Genomic DNA, 21,421 nt, shown 5'->3' with positions numbered 1-21,421 from the left:
ATACCAAGAAGTTCAGGAATCCGTTCTGCCTTCCCACAACACTGTACTGTGGAATGTTTTCCCACATTGCTTTGCTCTGGTGACATTGACAATGGAAAGCAGAAAAAACTGCGTGACCAGTTTTCACTTTTGGCAACTTTTGCACATCGACTGCACTTCTGTCAGCAAACCTTCCCAGTGTAGACATAGGTTAAGTGTAGGACTACAGAAAAAATGTGGATAAATGAAACAGATGAGAAGGGAGCACAACAAAAAAAATGAGCAGACAAAGGTCAGCACGACAACAGTGGTCACAGCAAACCAGCTGCCTAAGCAGTGTGCTGATTTTTGGAGCACTGAAAAGCATGGTTTTAAGGAGGGATCTTGAAGGTGGAGGATGAAGTATCTTTTTCTGTCTTTACAATGAGCTCATCCCAAACAATAGGGGAGGCCTGGGTGAAAGAATGAAGATGTTTGTAAGAATATTATAAAAACGGGCAGTCAAGACTGGCATCATTTGTGGAATGAAGATGAGAGTTAATAGCTCAATACTGCATAAAGCCTGTTCTACACTAGGGGGCAAAGTCAAACTAAGGTTAAATAGCTAGAGTCAACATACCTTCATTCAACTTACAATGGCATCCCCACTGCGGGGGGGTTGACAGAAGAAACTCTCCTGTTGACTTCCCGTTCTTCTCACAACCCGGTGGAGTGCCAGAGTCAATGAAAGTGAAATCAGTGGTTGATTTAGCATGACCTTACTAGACCTGCTAAATCAACCCCTGGGAGAGCAATCTCCATAGTGTCAATCTCCCAGTAAGCGTAGACAAAGCCTAAGAGACTATAGGTGGGATGGGGCTAGGAGCCTGAAAAGTGCTGACAAGTAGTCCGTGCTTGTTGCAGATGGGAACAGGGAGCCAGGAGAATAATTTTTGCAATAACATAGTGCCATAGGCAAATATGATACTTTACCAAGAGAATAAATTAAGCTCCTGCTCCAAACCAATTTACAGAATAAGTTAAGGGCATTAATTAAATTTCTGATACCGAATTTTACAAGCAGGATGTGAAATTAACACACAGCATAACAGTCAGAATGGAAACTTAAAAATAGCCTCCTCATGCCTAAATCCTTTAAAATCCTACTATCTTATGGTTAGCTGTTGAGGTAATTCCTCCTCACACAGAGAGCGTCACATTCTGCTGCCAATTATTGGCTAATCTTACATTATAATTGTATACTGGGAAATAACTCTAAAAATGGATTTCATGATTACGGTTGTACAATGATTTCAAGATAAACTTTATGAAGTTTCCAAATAAAAAGGTTCTTTTCTAGGTTCCAGTGTTACAATCTCACCACGGTATATGAAAGTCATGATTAATTATTTTTGGTTCTTTCATCATTACTATTCATAAAGAGTCTGCAATTGTAACTTAGTTAACAATTCTACAGCTGATATACAGCCCAGAACAGAATCCAGGTGATTTTCTCATAATATAGAGATAATGGGAAATAAAAATATAGAAAGTATTTATTTTTGCCCAAAAAGTAAAGAGCAATCATAATAAAAAGATATACCAAGCAGATGTCACAGAATAACATGCCATTTTATACCAAGCCATTTTTCTGAGCATAACTACATTTTAAAGGGATGATATAAACTTGATTATTTGAAAATGGTACATTTTTAAAATTTACTTTTCTGAGAGAACTCCCTTTAAACAATACATCCTGGATTTTTTGTAATTATAATTTAAATTAATGATAAGACCTTTTTATCCCCTCTTGATATTTCAAAGGGTCTTTTAGGCAGGCCAGGTCCACTTTTCTTCCCTCCTGCTCTAATGCATTTTCTCTCAGCCCACTCCTGCCTGCTGCCTCTTAAATGACACTGAGATTTGCTGATGCTGTTACTAGTGAATACCGTATTTTCCGGCGTATAAGACGACTGGGCGTATAAGACGACCCCCTAATTTTCCAGTTAAAACATAGGTTTTGGCCTATACTCGCCGTATAAGACTACCCCCCCTTCCAAGGCAACACCATTTAATAACATCAGATTTGATTTAAATAATTTTAATTAAAATGGTTTTGACTTACCGGTACTTAAAATCCTTAAAAATCCTCATCATGTTCATCCTCTGACATCATAAGTTCATCAATGACATCTTGTGGTACATTTGTAAGACAGTCATCATATGGATCTAATTCCGAATCAGATGGTGTGGCTTCAGCTTTGGCTTCCCCTTCATCTTGCCACAAGAAGTCGTCCTCCATACCATCCAAAGAATTTGATATGCCACACTTCTTGAAAGACTTGATTACTGTTTCTGCATCAATATCATTCCAGGCTTTTATGACAAAGTTACACAAAACATCCAATTGTGGCGCACGCATGTTTCCTCCTTCTGTGAATGACTTTTCGCTGCTAACCATCCACTCATTCCACTATTCTCGAATGCGATCTTTAAATGACTTGTTTAGGCACACATCCAGTGGCTGTACCAATGATGTCAATCCTGCAGGAATAACTGCCGCATCTGTGTTTATTCTTGCCAGCCTTTTCTTTGTGCTGGTAGTTAAATGAGCCCTGAACATATCCCACACCAGTAGGCTACGTTCTTGACGAAGTCCACCTGGTCGCCTACTCCATACATTATCAAGCCATAGCTTTACCCCTTCTTCATCCATCCAGCCTTTTTCATTCACATGTACAAAAACTCCAACAGGGAACTTGATTTTCGGCATTGTTTTTCTTTTAAAAATAATCATTGGTCTTAGTTTGGCGCCATCAGCTGTACATGCTAGTACCACTGTAAAACTGGACTTCTCATGTCCTGTTGTTTTAATTAACACTGTTTTTGCACCTTTTGGATTAACAGTTTTATTTCCAACCATATCAAAATTCATAGGAGTTTCATCCATATTTCCGATCTGACTTAACGCATAGCCATGTTTCTTGCGCTGTTGTATTACATATCGATGGAAAAGACTTACTTTTCCGTCGAGATCTGCAGGTAATTTTTGTGCAATTTTGGTCTTTTGCCTCAGTACTAGATTATGCCTTTCCAAGAACCTAGTACACCAGGATACAGTGGCCTTAAATACTTTGCTGTGATCTGGGTTAGATTTGGCCCACTGAAGTGCAAACATACGTATTTTGTTTCGTGTCACTACATAACCATTTTGACGATGCTCACGCACCATGTCTTCTACGTGCTTTTCAAGTTCTGACCAATGTGGGGTGCCTCTTCTTAATGCACACTTACTACTTGGCATACTCTTTAATGCATCTTCATTTGCTTTCCAGTCTCGGACCATCTTTTCTGTTACTCCATATTGACTTGCAGCAGCACAGTTATTATGTTCCTTGGCAAACTTTACAACTTTCAGCTTGAAACTGGCTTCAAATTTCCTTCTTCTTGTTGGAGCCATGATGGGGTCTTTTCTACCACCCACTTACATAACGTGGCCGTCCCCCCGCTGGGCGCCAGGGGGCGTGGCCGTTCGCCCGCCGGGCGCCAGGAGGCGGGGACACTTGTGCGCCCGGGGCCGGCGTTCCCCCGCCAAGCGCCGCGCGCCCGGGGCCGGCGCTACCCCCGCCAGCGCTCACCGTGCGCCATGTGCCCGGGGCCAGCCCCGAGCACCGTGTTGGGGACCAGTATCAGCACAGGTACGTTCTATACCCGGCATATAAGACGACCCCCGATTTTTGGGGGATGTTTTTAAGTGTAAAAAGTCATCTTATACGCCGGAAAATACAGTATTTTTTTGCAGAGCCAGGGTAGATTTTTAAAGTGAAAATGATAGTTCACAAATTGCTGTTGAATACACACATATCTAACAATAAATTATGTCTATTTTGTAATATTTTATGTCCTGAAAAATCCCACAATGCCCAATATTTTCTTTATTAGATGCCTTAACACTGTACTTTTAATTTTATTATGCAATCAGTGCCACAAATGAAGTAAGATAATACTGAGCTCTAAAGTAAGAGACATACAATAGTGCCTGCTCAGACTCGCCTTTCTTATCCAGAGAATAAGAAAAAACAATATGTTTTGGATTCTCACAATACACAAATGGATTACAAAACATTACTCTTACTAGGACAGAAGGTTTTTCGAAATTGTACTTATGTTCCTTTTGAACTTTTGCAACATAATTACAAAATAGAAATGTGCCTTTTATAAAACTAATAGTACCTTGAGCAACATCTTTTAATGTAAATTATTACTGTTTTCTTTTCTTGATTTCAGCACCAATACCTATTATATATAACTTTACCAAACGCAGTTCACACACCCAGGTAACCTTAAAAATTCTGTTTTTCCTTAGATGCCAAAGAAAAAATCCTGAATTTTCAACCTACTTTATTGCTTATAATAAAAAGAGCAGGGAAAGTTTTCCTAAAAAATTGAATATGTCCAATATGCCTGTTATGAGCAGGTGTAGCTATAGTATATTCATTATAGTCAAACACGTCAAATACTTCAGCCACATACTTAAAGTTGTGAAAAGCAAGAGGCAGCTGAAGCAAACCACTTGAAATACATAGGATATTCCCCACTTTACCTCAAACTTTCACTCAAAGCAAAAACTTTTTCTGATGTTTGAAAAATGTTAACTGCCTACTTCCTTCAATCTGGAATTCCCTGCACTTCCAAGACTGGAAGGGGAGGTGCCAAAATACTTGAAATAGTTCTCAGTATTTCAAACATGAATCAAATCCCCCAGTTCCATCCTTTTTTGTTTTCAGACTCCACTGTTTCAGGTACATTCAGATAAGCCTCTGAAGCCACAAATGTCTATCCAAATAGAACTGAGCTCCACACCCTGTACGGTTCGCTCGTCATTAGTTAGGGATGACGCATACAATTTTTTCCAAAAATCAACCAGCAAGTTATGGTTGAAAGGTGTTTGACGGGGAATAGCCCTTCATATTATCTAAAGAGCTTTACACACTGTGCAGCACACACAGTTCAAAAACCTAAACAACATTGTTGCAGCCATGAGAAGTTCTTAGTCATTCATTACCATCCACTACAGAATTTTCTCTATAATACTTGCACAAGTTTACTAAAAAAGCAAATAAAATTACCACCTGGACTTGTTGGTTTAAGACATTGCAATAGCAAAGCAAAGTCAGAATATGTTGATTACATGCTCACTAACCATTTCTAATCTTTTTCATCGGTAATAACTGTGATAAAACAACAGAATATGGACCTTAATTCATATAAGCCAATAGGATTAAGTATGCGATAGCAGCAAAGGAAGGATCATAAGCAGAAAAACAGTACTAGTAGCATTAGAAAATGGCTCCTACCTTTAATTGTGCTTGGGGAGAAATTGTTCCCAAACTCCTGCTGCTTTGACTTTAAAAACTGTGGTGCTGGCAGCCCTGGAGGCTGTGGGATTTGGAATAAAGGCTTCCCATTTGTAACCACTTGTCTCCTGGGACTTAAAGCAGGGAGGTGGATGGTACTATCAGTGATGTTGCTCTGAGGAGCTACCCCTCCTCCAAGGGGCATCTTTAAATGGAGACTGGCGGACAAGTTTCCAATAGCTGGGCTTGGGGTGCTGCTATTCAAAGATGGGCAAGGTGTTCCTGCATGAACTCTGATCGGTGGAATTTGTTGTCCATTGATCATCCCGGGACCATGGGGGGTACCTGAAATCCGGTGACTCATACTGCATGACCTGCCATTCATTGTCAAGTAGTTGGAATGATCAAAATGTGTTATACAGATCCACGGGTCTCAGTGATATCAGTCCAAGTTATCCATAGTGATTAAACCTGTTAAAATACATAAAATATTTTACATTACAGTGAATAATACATGATGACAGGACTGTACCCAATATTTAACTAAATAAAAAAAAATTGATTGTGAGCGGCAAAGTATGAGCAATATACAAGCAATCAAAGAGAGAGGACAAAGCTGAATGATGACTCAGAATAGTAATAAGAAAGCCTGCTGCTTCAAAAGCAGAAGTTTATAATAAGGTCAGCTGTCTTCACACTAGACAAACTAGCCATGAAAGGTAGTGAATGCTGAGCAAGTCAAGGAAGTCAACCTGGAGTGAAAAGCAGCTGCTAAGTGGAAGTCATAACCAATATGAGCACCACTGTCCCATTCTGCCAGCTCTTCAGTCTATTGATTAAAAAGGTGATGAGAACCAAAACACTGCAACCAGGCAATATTGAGCTACGTATAGAACATGAAAGAGATGCCCATTGACATTCTAAAGGTCAGAATTACAGTATTTTTCCTAGTGGAATCCCATCCTGTAGAGAAAAACCCTTTGAAATCTGTTTCGCTGTGTGTCCTACTATGCTAAGTTCATAAAAAATCATTGTAATAATTGCAAAGGTATATCAAGATGTCAATCTTATACATTCAGACTATTTTAATGTCATAATAAACGATGGGGCAAATTTTCTAAAGCATTGCGCTAGCTCAATTTTTTCCCAGAGTATTTCTTCACTTGCATAGATCTGTGAACACAAGCTGCATTTGTTGATGCATACTGCCGATACAGTGGAATCAAACCTGAGACCTCTGGAGCTTAATACATTAGTCTCTACCACTTGAGCTAAAACATTTATTCTCTTTGTAAGTGATCTTGTTGCCACTAAGAGGGAAAGTACTCCACACCCACATGGTGTGTGTGTTATATGAGCACCTAGATGCCAAGCTAACTGTTTTGCATGATTGCAATTTGCACACACAACACTGAGACTCAAATGTAACATACATGTTTATATTAATCCTGACACAGAGGGCTTTCTTTTGCAAAAGACTAGGCACCCTCTCCCTGATCCAGCAAGACACTTAAGCACATGAGTAATTCCACCGAAACCAATGGGCACAGGACCAGATGAGATGGTTCACGACAGAAACCCATAGGACTACATGAAAAAGAAGCCACTTGGCAAAGGATCACTTGTTCTTTGCAAACAACTCTCATCTCAGACCGGACAAATTCATTACACACAACTCACATCTTGCAGATTATTTATTCATAAAGTGAAGTATCTATAGAAAACTCATAACTTATGGAGACTCACTATCTTTAAAGAGGTATGTAACTATATTGAAAGTATGCTTTATGGTCTTGTAATAAAGGTTAATCACTACAGGATAATATTTTGGTGACAATCCGTTCAGAAACAACGGAGTTGTCACCACTCTTTGATTAACTGGTGATGTAATGCAAGGCTAATTGCTAGCCTTGCTCCATCCCAAGCCTATTAATGGAAAGCCATCAGAGACCACTGCAATCAATCAAAACCAGCTGAAGGTTAAAAAAAAGGGGGGGAATGTTTCAATAGAGAGGGGCTCTGCAACAGACTGAACTTTGGAGAGAAAGCTACTTTATTAGGTAGGAAAGGTAACTGGTAGTAAGTGTAGACCCAAGTTCATATTTTATTATTTTGTTTTGTATTGTAACAATTTCTTTCCACCACTTTGTCTTGTTTCTGTTGAATCTCTACTCTCTTAAATAAAGCTATTTTTATTTTAGTACAAGTACTTATAAATGCTGTGTCTTATACAGGTGAGGTGATTTAAAGTCATACTAGTAAACTAGGGCACATTGCTCTTTTGGGGGCAGAGGATCTGGGATTCCTGTGATTAGCCAGTGTCAGGGGCTAGGTATCACAAGGGAATACTTCAAGGTCCCTCATTAACCTGAAAGAGAGAGACAAAGGTGGCACAGCCCAGTGAAGAGTGTTTGAGTGGCTGAAAGTCAGGGAGCTAACATCCAGTTACCACTAACACGACTCCCTCATGCTAGTAGTGAAAGTAGCAAGGTAACTCTTAGTGCCAGGTACCCAGACAGCCATCCCAGACTGCTCTATTCACATGCTTAGAGTTAAAAACTTCGATCTACTAGGTCTAAGCACTATGGCCCTGATCTGCCAAAAAAAACTAAGCACGCACGTAACTGGTTTGGTGAACTAGGACCATAGTGTTCAGCACCTTGAAGAGCATGTGTGTGCATGCATGTGTATATATATTTATTTAATGAATATAAATTAAACACATACTGTACATATATACACACATTCATATGCACATTTCAATTTGTTACTCAATAATGAAAGGCCTAATCCTATTCTCTTATTTTTCATTGTTAATTTTTTATACTACAAGAATGTAAATTAGAAAAACACATTGGTTAAAAAGCAGTATCATTTATTTTTTGCATGGCTGCAGCATAAATCACATTTTGCAATTCAACCAAGGACAGACAGAGCTGAATGTTCTTAGATTCCCAAGGTTCATTTTAGTAAGCAGAATGTACCTTGCCCTAACACAGGTGACTGGCTCTTTAGAAAAAGAACTTATAAACAAAAATCTGTCATGCTGTTGGCAAGGCTGTACAACACAGCAGCATAAATCAGCAGCTAGCCAAAATCATTCTTGTCTATAATTTTTAACTACATTAGAAAAGTGCAAGCATAATAAAGAGGAGATTATACCTGACAGATTTATTAGTTTTGTTCTGAAACAGCGTATTTAGATTAATTGACAGAAGAATATTTCTATACAATATATATATATACACCTCTAGAGCTCTCTCAAATCCAGGTCAATATATTCCACGTGTTACTAATACTCAGCTTTCTTTGTTATTTTTCTGTAATATTCTATGTTACAATAAGATGCAGAATTCTGATTTGTTTTTGTCATACTTTTATCATCTGCTACTGTTTTTCACACTTGCAGAAGAAATGTACTATATTTCACTGAATGTCAAGCTAACCATTATATCAATATATTTCATTAATTTAAATTATACTTGAGTTGATTTTCTTCTTGATAGTTACGTGTAACTTTTAGTACTGACTGACATTTATGTGCATGGAAGAAAATATAAGCAGTCAACAATATTAAAGGGGCATTACCAAAATAAATATTATAAAATATAATTTTCTGTGCTACCAACCACACGATCTTAAATTTTTAAAAATAATCAATGTTTTAAAAAAATCTAATTTACTTTTCACCATGTCTGCTTCTTTGTCCTTTTTTGAATTGCAGCAAATTTATAGCAGCAGCAGATGTCCCCCGTATTCTCTGTAGTGAAGGTAATGCAGATAAGTCATTTAACTTCTCTGTAATCTCTTCGGGTATGTCTACACTACCCTGCTAGTTCGAACTAGGGGGGTAATGTAGGCATACCGCACTTGCAAATGAAGCCCGGGATTTGAATTTCCCGGGCTTCATTTGCATAAACTGGGCGCCGCCATTTTTAAATCCCTGCTCGTTCGAACCCCGTGCCGCGCGGCTACACGCAGCACGAACTAGGTAGTTCGGACTAGGCTTGTGACATTGGACCAATTTATAGTTGTCTACTCAGACACAAACAGAAACAATTAAGAATGTAAAATACAACAGATATTGCTATTCTGGTTCCATTAACCATATAGATTATGCCTTAATTGCTCTTTGCACGCCCTCATCATTATACATACAGTAGAATCATAGAGCTGGAAGAGACCTCAGGAGATCATATAGTCCAGCCCCCTGCCCAAAGCAGGAACAACCTTAACTAATTCATCCAGTCAGAGATTTGTAAAGCCAGGACTTAAAAACTTCTATTGATAGAGATTCCACCACCTCCCTAGGTAACCTATTCTAGTGCTTCACCACCCTCCTAATGAAATAGTTTTTCTTAATATCCAACCTAGACCTCCCCCACTGCAACTTGAGATCATTGTTCTTCATTCTGCCATCTGTCACTACTGAGAATGGCCTCTCTCCATCCTCTTTGGAACCTCCCTTCAGGTAGTTAAAGGCTGCTATCAAATCCCCCCTCACTCTTCTCTTTTGCAGACTAAACAAGTCCAAATCCCTCAGCTCTCCTTGTGCTCCAGCCCCCTAATCATTTTTGTTGCCCTCTGCTGGACCCTCTCCAAAACATCCACATCCTTTCTGTAGTGGGGGGCCCAGAATTGGACACAGTGCTCCAGATCATCAAGTCCAATCCCCTGCCCTCATGGCAGGACCAAGCACCATCTAGATCATTCCTGATAGATGTCTATTCAACCTGCTCTTAAATATCTCCAGTGATGGAGATTGCACAACCTGCATAGGCAATTTATTCCAGTGTTTAACCACCCTGACAGTTAGGAAGTTTTTCCTAATGTCCAACCTAACCCTCCCTTGCTGCAATTTAAGCCCATTGCTTCTTGTCCTAGCATCACAGGCCAAGGAGAACAATTTTTCTCCTTCCTCCATGTAACACTCTTTTAGATACTTGAAAATTGCTATCATGTCCCCTTTCAGTCTTCTTTTTTCTAAACTAAACAAGCCCAATTATTTCAGTCTTCCCTCACAGATCATGTTTTCTAGATCTTTTTTCATTTTTGTTACTCTTCTCTGGACCTTCTCCAATTTATCCAAATCTTTCTTGAAATGTGGTGCCCAGAACTAGACACAATACTCCACTTGAGACCTAATTAGTGCAAAGTAAAGCAGAAGAATGACTTCTTATGTCTTGCTCACCACACTCCTGTCAATGCATCCCAGAATCTTGTTTGTTTTTTTGCAACAGTCACACTGTTGACTCATATTTAGCTTGTGGTCCACTATGACCCCTAGATTCTTTTCTGCCGTACTCCTTCCTAGACAAAAGCTTCAGAGGGGTAGCTAAATTAGTATGTAACAAGAAAAACTTTAAAAACCCCACGAATAATCTAGTAGTCCCTTAAAGACTAACAAAACATGTAGATGGTATCATGAGCTTTCGTGGGCACAACCCACTTCTTCAAGTGACAGGACTGTAGCAGTCCAGATCCAAGAATAAACAAGGGAAGGAGGGAGGTGGGGGTGGGGGGGAAGGGGGAAGGAAATAAAGAAGAAAAAAGAGGAGGGAGGGAAAAAAAAGAGAGACAATGAGTAAATAAGCTTCAGAGGTGTAGCCGAGTTAGTCTGTAACAGGAAAAACTAAACATTGGCACACTTACTACAGGATTATCTGGCTATATTGACTCTCTCCTCAGACCCTATGCTACCAGCTTCCTTCATGACACCACCGACTTCCTGAGGAAACTACAAAACATCAGTAATCTATCTGAAAATGCCATCCTGGCCACCATGAATGTAGAAGCTCTTTACACCAGCATTCCACATGAAGATGAAGTACAGGCTATTAGGAATACCATAGCACTGCACACCTAGTTACAGAGCTCTGTGACTTTGTCCTCACAGAACAACTTCCAATTCTTCAAGTTAGCAGCACAGCCATGGCACCCGCATGGCAACACAATATGCCAACATCTTTATGGCCGACCATGAATGTTTTGTCAGCTCTTGCCCCCTAGCAACCTTACTCTACTTACACTACACTGATGACATCTTCATCATATGGACCCACGGGAAAGAGACCCTTGAAGAAGTTCACAGGGACTTTAAAAACTTCCACCCATCATCAACCTCAGCCTGGATCAGTCTACACGAGAAATCCACTTCCTTGACACTATAGTACAATTAAATGATGGACAAATTTCCACCATCCTATACCGGAAACCTACCGACCGCTACACTTACTTTCATGCCTCCAGCTTCCATTCCAGACACATTTTTCAATCTATTGTATACACCAAGCCCTACGATACAACTGGATTTGCTTCAATCCCACAGACAGAGACAAACACCTAGAAGAGCTATATAGAGCATTCTTAAAACTGAAATACACACATGGAGAAGTGAAAAAAATAGATCGACAGAGCCAAAAAAAGTACCCAGACATGAACTACTTCAAGACAGGCCCAAAAGATAAAACAACAGAATTCCACTTGTCATCACCTATAGTCCACAACTTGAACCCCTCCAACACATTATTAACAGTCTAATACCTATCCTGGAACACGACCCCTCACTCTCAGAGGACTTGGGGGGGAAAGGCCAGTTCTCACTTACAGAAAATGCCCCTAACCTCAAACGAATTATTTCCAGTAAGCACACAACATACCGCCATCATAATTATCCAGGAACCCACCAATCAGCCCCGGTACCAACTCTGCCCACACAAGTGATTTCATCACTGGACCCAACCATATCAGCCACCAAATCAGAGGCTCATTTAACTGCACATCCACTAACCTGATCTATGCCATCAAATGTCAGCAATGCCCCTCTACCATGAATATTGGCCAAACTAGACAGTCTCTGCAGGAAAGAATTAATGGACACAAATCAGATATCCGAAAGGGCAAAATCCTGTTGGAGAACACTTTAATCTTCCTGGACATTCTTTAATGGATCTCCAAGTCACCGTTTTGTTTCAGACCAATTCCACAAGCCAAATGCACATAGAAGGGTTGGAACTTAACTTCATTTACAAGTTTAATTCTTATGCAAATCATATGAACCGATATCAGATGGCTCGCACATTATCTTCCACATTAATGACTTAACCAAACAAACAAACAATGAAGGTGCTAATGGTTCTTATCAACCTCTTGTAACTATTTAGTCTTGAAGCTGCTACTAGACTATTTTTTGTTTTTTTAGTTTTTCCTGTTACAGACTAACTCGGCTATACCTCTGAAGCTTATCTATTCACTGTCTCTTTTTTCTTCCCCTCTTTTTTTTTTTTTTTTAACTTTTTCCCCCTCCCCCTCTTATTTATTCTTGGATCTGGACTTCTACACTCCTCTCATCTGAAGAAGTGGGTTGTGCCCACGAAAGCGCATACCACCATGTACATGTTTTGTTAGTCTTTAAGGTGCTCCTAGACTATTTGTTATTTTTTAAGTTTTTCCTTCCTAGACAGTCACTTTCCATTCTGTATGTGTGAAACTGACTGTTCCTTCCTAAGGAGAGTACTTTGCATTTGTCCTTATTAAACTTCATCCCATTTTCCTCAGACCATTTCTCCAGTATGTCCAGATCATTTTGAATTATAACCCTATCCTCCAAAGTACTTGCAATCCCTCCCAGCTTGGTGTCATCTGCAAACTTAATAATCATACTCTCTATGCCTTCATCTAAATCGCTGATGAAGATATTGAACAGAACCGGTCCCAAAACAGACCCCTGAGAAACCCCACTTGTTATGCCCTTCCAGCATGATTGTGAACTGTTATCCCTCTTCTGATCAGGAAGCCTCTGAGGAAAGGATAAAAAAAACCTGAGCATATTTATTCATGAAAAAAGAAGATGGGGGAGGGCTGATAACTGTCTTCAAATATGGTAAGGGCTGTTAAAAAGAGGACAGTGATCAGCAGTTCTCCATATTCACTGAAGGCAGGACAAGAAGTAATGGGTTTAATCTGCAACAAGAGAGATTAAATTTAGAAAGCTTTTCCTAATATCTATCTAAAAAGGTAGCCAAGTAGGGTTGCCAAATGGTTTCAACAAAAATACCAGACACACTTGACATTACATCACAATATACATTACGTCTTATTCAGAAAATACCGGACATTTAATTTTTCTCAGTTTGTTTCCCGAACAGAAAGCTCAAATACTGGACTGTCCAGCTCAAAACCGGACACCTGGCACCCTAGAGCCAAGCTCTGGAACAGGGATGTAAGAGGTTAACCAGTTACTAAAGATGTTAGCCGATGCTTATTGGTTTATGTTATCAATTAAGCTCTGACCAGCAGCCAGCTCTGCACGAGCGGGGCCAACATGAACTGTCACTTCGCTCCCAAAGAGCCAGTGGCATAGGCCACAGTGAAGCCTTCCTGGAAGCTGGGCCGGCACCCCTGCTGGCCTGGCTCCTGAGTAGGCAACTTCACTGTGGCAGCAAAGCCTCATCCCCTGGAGCAGGATCAGCAGTGGCTCTGCTTCCAGGGAGGCTTCACTGCAGGTTCTGCAGTATAAACCTTATTTAAGCTTTATACTGCACAGCCTGCAGCAGTGTAACTGCTAAGATTTTTTGCAGTTACATGATTACCTTTATAACCGATTTTTTACATCTCTACCAGTTATCCAGTAAGCATTAGCCTTGCCAGCATGCTTATCATGTTAACCAGCTATGCTGCAGGAGTGGTCCCCGCCTGCAGCATGGTGGGACCCCACCCAACCAGCTGGAGAAGCGCCTACCCGTGGAAGGCAGGGTTGGTGGAAACCCCGCCCAGCAGGCAGGCCGGATCTCAACTGCGGCCTGGTTAGCCAGTTAAACAATTGCAATTAAACTGTTTAAAAGGTTAACTTTTTTTGAAACAGGGTTTTAAGCAAAGCGGTGGAATCCCCATCATTGGAGGTTCTTAAGAACAGGTAGGACAAACACCTGTGAGGGATGGTCTAGAATTACTTGGTCCTGCCTCAGTACAGGAGGTTGTGTTTGATGACTTCTCAAGGTCCCTACATTTCTATGACTGCATAGCCCGGATAATATGTATATGCGGATTCAGTTTTGTATCCCTATACATTCTACTGAATGGTCTTTACCACTTAGAAATATTATCAGAAAAATTCTATGAAATTCTGTTATACACACACACTATGGAATTGTGTGTGTGTGTGTTTATATTGTTACCCTTCTTCTTCTACATTTTAGTGTGTCCCTCCAGATAGATAGCCAAGTATTACAATATCCCACTGGTTTTTATCATTCCATGATGTTTCAGTCAAGCAGATTACTCACGCAGGCACTAATTCAAGCAAATATTGTAATGTGTGCTTAAGACCATTCCCACTCAGCAAAGCACTATAAAACATGTGATTAACTACCAGTCAATGGGACTTAAGCACATGCTGAAAGTTAAGTGCATGTGTAAATGTTTTGCTAAATATTATCGGCTGTTGAATCTGACTCATAACCAGTCCCAACATAGTCCTTTAAAAAAATCTAACTGTATTAATCATGGAAAATACAAGTATACTGTATCAAAGAAGTCACTGAAAACAAAATTATATATGAAACATGTAAATACAAGTGTATAAATGTAATATAAAAATTTAGAAACATAAAAATATTACCAATAAAATGAAAACTATCCTAAGATTATATTCATTTATTGGACAGAGTTTGCCCTACTATAACCTCAGATATGTGATATAAACATGAGCACTTTATTTTGTTTATAGTTTTAAAATAACATTTAAAAAATGAGTAAAGTTCGTTCTTGGGTCCATTCTTGCTCCCACTGACGTCTTCAGAAGCATGATTAGGCCCACTTTTTAAAACTGTATTTTACTTAACTGACATCATTGTTACTAAAAACATGACAACAGTTACTCAAAATCCACATGTCTGACTCATGAGTCTACTCTCAGTAAACCACACAGTATGAGTTAAATTCAAGCTGCAGGCCTGGAAAAACTGAATCAATTCCTTCATAAAGGGAAACAAAAGATGAGTTCACAAATATTTGTGTCCCTAGTATGGTATGCATAAATAGTGTATAATACATTGAGGGTAGTCCTGTCGGAAGATAAAGCTACTGGACTGCAATAGAAGTAGTTAAACCAGTCTGAGTGTCTGGAAATCTCAATGTACAATTTGATCCTATAATGCCTATTCAGAAAAAAAAATTCCTAATCAAGTGAATTGTAGTTTTGCTTGAATGAGAAGTGCAAGACTTGTTTAGAGAATATGTCAATAACATTTTATGGGTCAAACTTAAATAATCAGAAATACTGAACATTTATAGTTAATGAAACAGTGATCCTGTATCACAGGAGCCTCAGAATGGAAGGCTCTAGATAAGCTCATTCATTGTTTGGAAGATACGCAGAAAAAAGACTGATTCTTTCCAAGTGTCTTTTCTGTGGAAATATTCAAACTTTTAATTTTATTTTATGCATTTTTGCATTGTGTCTCATCAAGGATAATATTTATTATTAGCCAAAGATTTCTTGACAAAAACATTAATATACAAAACCACTACATGATGGTTCTCTACATATTGCTCTGTACATAACATACCTAGCACAAAGCCACAAAGGCAAGAAGATTAGAAGTGAAAGCATCTAACAGTCCCTATTCTCTATTTCTCCATCCAGAGACACACACCTCACTACTAGAACCACCACCATATACCTCAGATAACACAACTACTTTATAAAATGCGACCCTGGTAGAAATGCAGCCTTCCAGCACCCTCCTCACCACCACTCACAAACTCCCTACAAGCTTTTCTGCACAAGTGGTTGAAAAAAAATCAACACACTTGCTTATGTTTGGGTGCAGGGTTTGAAGGGGTTAACTGATGGCCACTCAAACTGGTTCGCAAAGCTCCCCCTCTGACAATAATACTGTTCTTCGCCCTACAGTTCTCCCTGCTTCCTTCCTGATTGCCCATGTTAGCTTGAAGTTGTCACTATAGGAGGTCTCCAACTAATATGAAGCAAAATGCAGGACAATGTAGCACTTTAAAGACTAACAAGATGGTTTATTAGATGATGAGCTTTCGTGGGCCAGACCCACTTCCTCAGATCAAGTGGGTCTGGCCCACGAAAGCTCATCATCTAATAAACCATCTTGTTAGTCTTTAAAGTGCTACATTGTCCTGCATTTTGCTTCAACTACCCCAGACTAACACGGCTACATTTCTATCACTATCCAACTAATATGGCCCCATTCAGTCTTTCATAGCCATCAGTCAGTCAGAAACCCATACACATTACCCCCCATGGAGATGATGTGGAGAAGGGTACCAACTCTGCAACATTTCAAAGGCCTGATGAGTCACTTAGGAGGAATCCTGGACTCATCCAGAGAAGGACAGGGATTGGATGCCAGTAAGTGCAACAGGGCTGCATCCAGTATTTGCTTTCCTCCTCTGAAGCATCAGAAGCTGCAGAGTCCAAGTGGGTCTCACAAGGTCCTGCAGTTTCAGTATCACAGATGATGCTATGGGGACAAGATTTAACCTAGAGTAGGCCCAAACGTAGAATCTGGTTTTCCTTAACATATGAGAACGTGTGCAATGAATAGGAGAACAGGATAAAGCCCGTTCTAGAGGTTTGGCTATCGTTTAAGGATCACACAGTTGTATTGTTAGTAAGTCACTCAAAGGCTGAAATCCACATTTTTCCCTTCTTAAATAGTTGGAATTTACCCATTATGGGTGACTTTTAAACCCTGTTAATTCTTGTAAGTATTAATCTGAATAAAAATTATTTTAAACCATCTTGAGCAGAATTCTCACCAGTATGAATCTGAAATTACTCAGTGACTATATCTGAAGTAAATTTAGGCTCATGTATCTAAGAATAAAGTCCAGCCTCCTAACTTTCAGACTCCATCTAACATGACAATCATTACATGAAAATAAAACAAACAGGCCCAGCCGAAGAGTTTGGAGGTCTCAAGGTGGCTGTTGTGGTTGGCTGCACCACATGGCTGGGCAGCTCACAACCAGAGCAGTGAGCAAGCAGCCAGGTGGATGGGCGCCAGGCAGCGCGGACCCTGAAGGTGCAGGGCCAAAGAAAATCCTCCTTGCTCACCTTGCCCTAAGGCTAGGCCTGAAAACAAAGTACTGAGGAAAGTACACATGCCCACAGAGAGTATTCTCTAAAGCACTTTTCACATTAGAGCACATATTGAAAACTTTATCAAGTCAGGTTCTTTTAAGTAGAACTATCTCTGATACCTAATAGCAAACGCACTTACAGCAAGGAGACTGTGGCTCACTGATCAGGGAGAGGCCGACAGCCACAGACCCAGTCTTGCAAATCCACAGTCTTGTGAAAAGTCTATACTCCGCATTCACAGTCCCATTAGCTTCTCTACACTAGCCTCCCAAACCCCCAATCTTCCATTGCCAACCTCCATAGCTAGCCAAGGTGAGCTCTAGTGCAGAAAGAAGAACAACTACAACTGTATATATGTTTGCCACCATATTATCTACACCTACTCACAACAGGCTTAGATGACAGGGTGATAGAAACATAGGCACCATTGGTGTCCCTCTACTCTAGATCGCCCTCTGTGGCTAATGAAAGGTGAGAAATGCCAAGAAAAAATCAAGCTGTGGAAATACACTCTCCAACACCTTCTCTTTCCAAAGCTTTGAATTAAAGAGTTAACAATACCAACGGGGTCAGAAAGTATCTTGGTTTCTCGGAGAAGAAGAAAGAAAAAAATCCAGTGGAAGCCTGGAACTGAAATTTCTATTTGTTAAACTTTGCTAAATTGTAATTACCAAGTGACACAAAAAGGCTGAAGATTAAGTTGTCACTTTAGTGAGCATTAAATAGCTGTGTGGTCTGTCTTTGGTGTGAGTGACACTGGTGGCTGCATTTGTACTACAGAAAATGCAGGGCTGTTGTTTTGTTTTGTTTTTCCAGGGGGGGAGATTTTTATCCTCTGGAGAGACACCACAAAGTATCTGCAGGTGGAAGGGACCAAACTTGGCAGAACTAAGGAGAGGTGGGAGAAGATTTGTAAGATTTTAACACTATTTCAGGAGGGCTTTCGGAAAAAAAAGCTCCCACTGAAACTCATCCCTTTATTTTGACCACCTGCAGCCCCTTTCCTAAAATCATTGGCGCAATGGTGTGCCGGGTGGGGCTCCTCACCCCTTGTCTGTGATTTGCAGCTGAAATACCAGCACCAAACCTAGCTGCAGTGAGACCCTTACCCTCTTCCACTCCTCTCTCCTGGAGTGGGAGCACTCCTCAAGCTGGACTCCATTGGAGCTCCCAGCTCACCTGCTTCTCCCATTCCACTGCCCCCTGCTGGAGGAGAAGGGCTCTTCCCTCAGCTTCCCTGGCTGGGTGCCGGGACACTATTCTCAGCTCTCCCCTCCCGAGACTTTCCAAGCAGGGATGCGGCTCCTTAGCACCGCTGGCTGCTGCGCCCGGGAACTAGCTACCAGGGCTCAGCCTTCAACTTGCCTCTGAGGCTGGCGGAAAGGAGGGGAAACGGACTGGACCGCTCAGGTGGATTTCACGCCGCTGCCCACGGCTACGCAGACCCGAGGTGCTGCGAGCCCTCCTCTCCTCTCCGCGCTGCTGTGAATACGGCTGTTCAGGAGAGCAGAGAGAAAAAAAGTCAGCTGCCTAAGGGGAAAGAGGAGACATGTGCCTCGCTGCAGCCAGCCCGGCTTTCAACGAAGCGATTTACTCTACTTTCTGGCTGCAACACACACTCAGGGGACAGCATCCCACGGTCATTTCCTTTGCAAAGTCCTTCATTTCCTCCTCGAGGAATTAAGTCTCGGCTTAATCATCAGCAGGATGACAAATCTCCCGGAGTCAGAGAATACCTGTTCCAACTTTCCAGACATCGCTCTTTCTCCAGCTCAAGAGCAGACAGTGAGTAACTTCGAAGTAACCTCACCACAGGATTTCAAACAAACAAACAAACACACCGTGGAAAGCCTGAGAAAAGAGCTGCAGACTCATGGTTTCCAAAGGCGGCTCGCAGAAAAACACCGGATAATTCACAGGACTGGAGCCGAGAACCAGGATCAAGTCCCGTACAGCGGGAGTGAGACATGTGAACGGTATCTGACACTAGACACGCACAAAATGTAAAAGCATGTGTTTGCTGGAGAGCTGACAAAAACAGAGCGTTGAAGGGTCTTACATATAATTGCTGGGTGTGTGTACATACACCAACTCCAACATTTACACACGCCCGCTCTCTGTATAAAGCAATGAAGCTCTATCACGGCTACACTTAAAATAAACAACAAATAATGAAGACTGAATTGCCTGCATATACGTCCACAGTACTTATGAGACAGCATTCCTCGCGTCATTCATTCACCCCTTTCCTATTCTTCTCTTAAGTCCCCTTAGGTCGAAAGTTTACACTAGTTACTACAGTCGTTGACAAACTACCAAGCTTTTGCGTTGTCCGTAAGATCGCACGAGCCTCACCTCTTGTCAATTAACCCCTCGCCCCTCCTGCAAGTAAATCTCACACCCAGCCGTGGTCAGATTAAAGCACAGCCCCTTTGGTTGTTACACCTTGTCGTTCTATACATACAGCCATGGGCTACATTTCAGAATCCCTGTGGGAAGTTGGACTCTGTTCCCCGCTCAGCTGATCAAGTAAAGCGCACTCTACCTTCCCCCTCTTAAATACATTTCCCCCGAAGCAGGGGAGGGGGAGAGTGTGTATACAAAACAGTTTAGACTCCACAGGATTGCTGCTGCTGCTGCCGCCGTGGTGTTTTGGCTAACGTGAGGCTCTTTAGCTTGGTTTGATGGTTAGATCAGCTTTTACTTTTGTGTGCGTGCGCCTGCAAGCAAAGTTCCTATGGCAGCATCCACTTACCAGGTAACCAGGTTTTCCACAACAAAGCCCAAGGTGCATATTCCTTCTCCAGGCAGAGCCCCTCTCTCCTCTAGGCAAGAATGACAGCCAGCACTTGCAAGGAGAGAGCTGAAGAAAGAAAAGCAACTCTGGTTCCCTTCAAACACACTTGAGAGAGGCTGTCCTCCACTTGAGCAGGAACAGTTTCCATCAGGGCTCGGGAAGAGACATGCCAAGCGAGGGCTGGGGAGAGGAGCTTTCTCTTTTCTCTTGGGAAATCTGGGTTGACCAAACTCGAGGGCTCGCCTCTCACTGCCGTGTCCCGCAGTCAGTGCCCGTAGGAGAGGCTGAGGAAGATGAAGTTGACTTGTTTGGCGACCTTGCTAGCTCACTGCTGTCATATTGTTCCTGGGAGGAGGGAAGTGTTGTCTCTCCAGACTTGTTTGGGGAGGAGGGGGGTCCAGGCTGCTGCCAGCGCAGGAATTGGGCTGCCCGTGCTCTCCGCTGGTTGTATCAGTGCTGTGTGGACAGAGGGACTGCAGTGCAGGGAAGGAGGCGGGGGAGGGGGGGTGAATGCTTAAGGGCCGCCAGCCAGCAGTCTCCCGAGTGCCAGAGCCGAGGGAGGGAGGGGGCAAAGGGGCGGGTAACTCCTGGTCAGCCAGTTGGCTAATTCAAAGGCAGAGTGTCTCTCTCCCCCTCAGCACTCACTCTGACTCACACACAGAGAGGGAGGTTGGGAAAGAGAAACTAGGCGACTGACAGGCTGGTGACACTTCCCTGCCTTCCTGGGCATTCTTCATAGTTGTACTTGATTTGGTGTGAATAAGGCTGGATCAGTTTCCATAGAATCTGCCTGTGCCGCTTCCTGATTCTGGAAACACAGAGAGACCATCGAAAGCCCAGTACATCCCACCGAAAGGGCCAGATTAATACCCTGGCTGGATTTCAGACCACCCTGCCCCAAAGAGTTTAGGGGTATTTGCCCAGGATTATGGTTCAATCCATTAAAAATCTAAATCCAGCTGTAAAATTAGATTCTGGTTCAGATTCTCAATGGAACCAAGGTACTGGATCAAATCCTCTTCCTATTATACTGCATACCCACAATTACACAGTATTTGATTCACCCTAGGGTTAGCCAATGGAACCAGGAGGCTGGTACTGTGCAAGGCAAATCAGGCAAGCACAGTTTAGGAAGTGGATGAAACACACCTGGGAGAGGTGTTGTAACAGTCTGTATTAGGACCTGCCTAT

General features: G+C 41.6%; 1 protein-coding gene across 2 annotated transcripts in view; it reads right to left on the bottom strand.

Moving 5' to 3' along the window:
* GLIS3 (GLIS family zinc finger 3) overlaps positions 1-21,094 on the bottom strand; it is a 300,109-nt gene extending 279,015 nt beyond the window's left edge. The window contains exons 1-2 of one of the 2 annotated variants that reach the window (XM_075931641.1): positions 20,189-21,094; positions 5,316-5,786 (exon numbers count right to left, since the gene is read on the bottom strand). In XM_075931641.1, the coding sequence (XP_075787756.1) occupies positions 5,316-5,700 (385 nt within the window). In that variant the 5' untranslated portion in view covers positions 5,701-5,786; positions 20,189-21,094. The remainder of the gene's footprint in view (positions 1-5,315; positions 5,787-20,188) is intronic. The other variant, XM_006115134.4, reaches the window with a different exon arrangement.
* Between the last annotated feature and the right edge of the window lie 327 nt (positions 21,095-21,421).

The sequence above is a fragment of the Pelodiscus sinensis genome, chromosome 6, assembly GCF_049634645.1.
Source record: "Pelodiscus sinensis isolate JC-2024 chromosome 6, ASM4963464v1, whole genome shotgun sequence".
In the NCBI taxonomy this organism is placed as follows: Eukaryota; Metazoa; Chordata; order Testudines; family Trionychidae; genus Pelodiscus; species Pelodiscus sinensis.
Note: the sequence above shows the minus strand (reverse complement) of the source record. Positions and strands in the feature narration are given on the sequence as shown.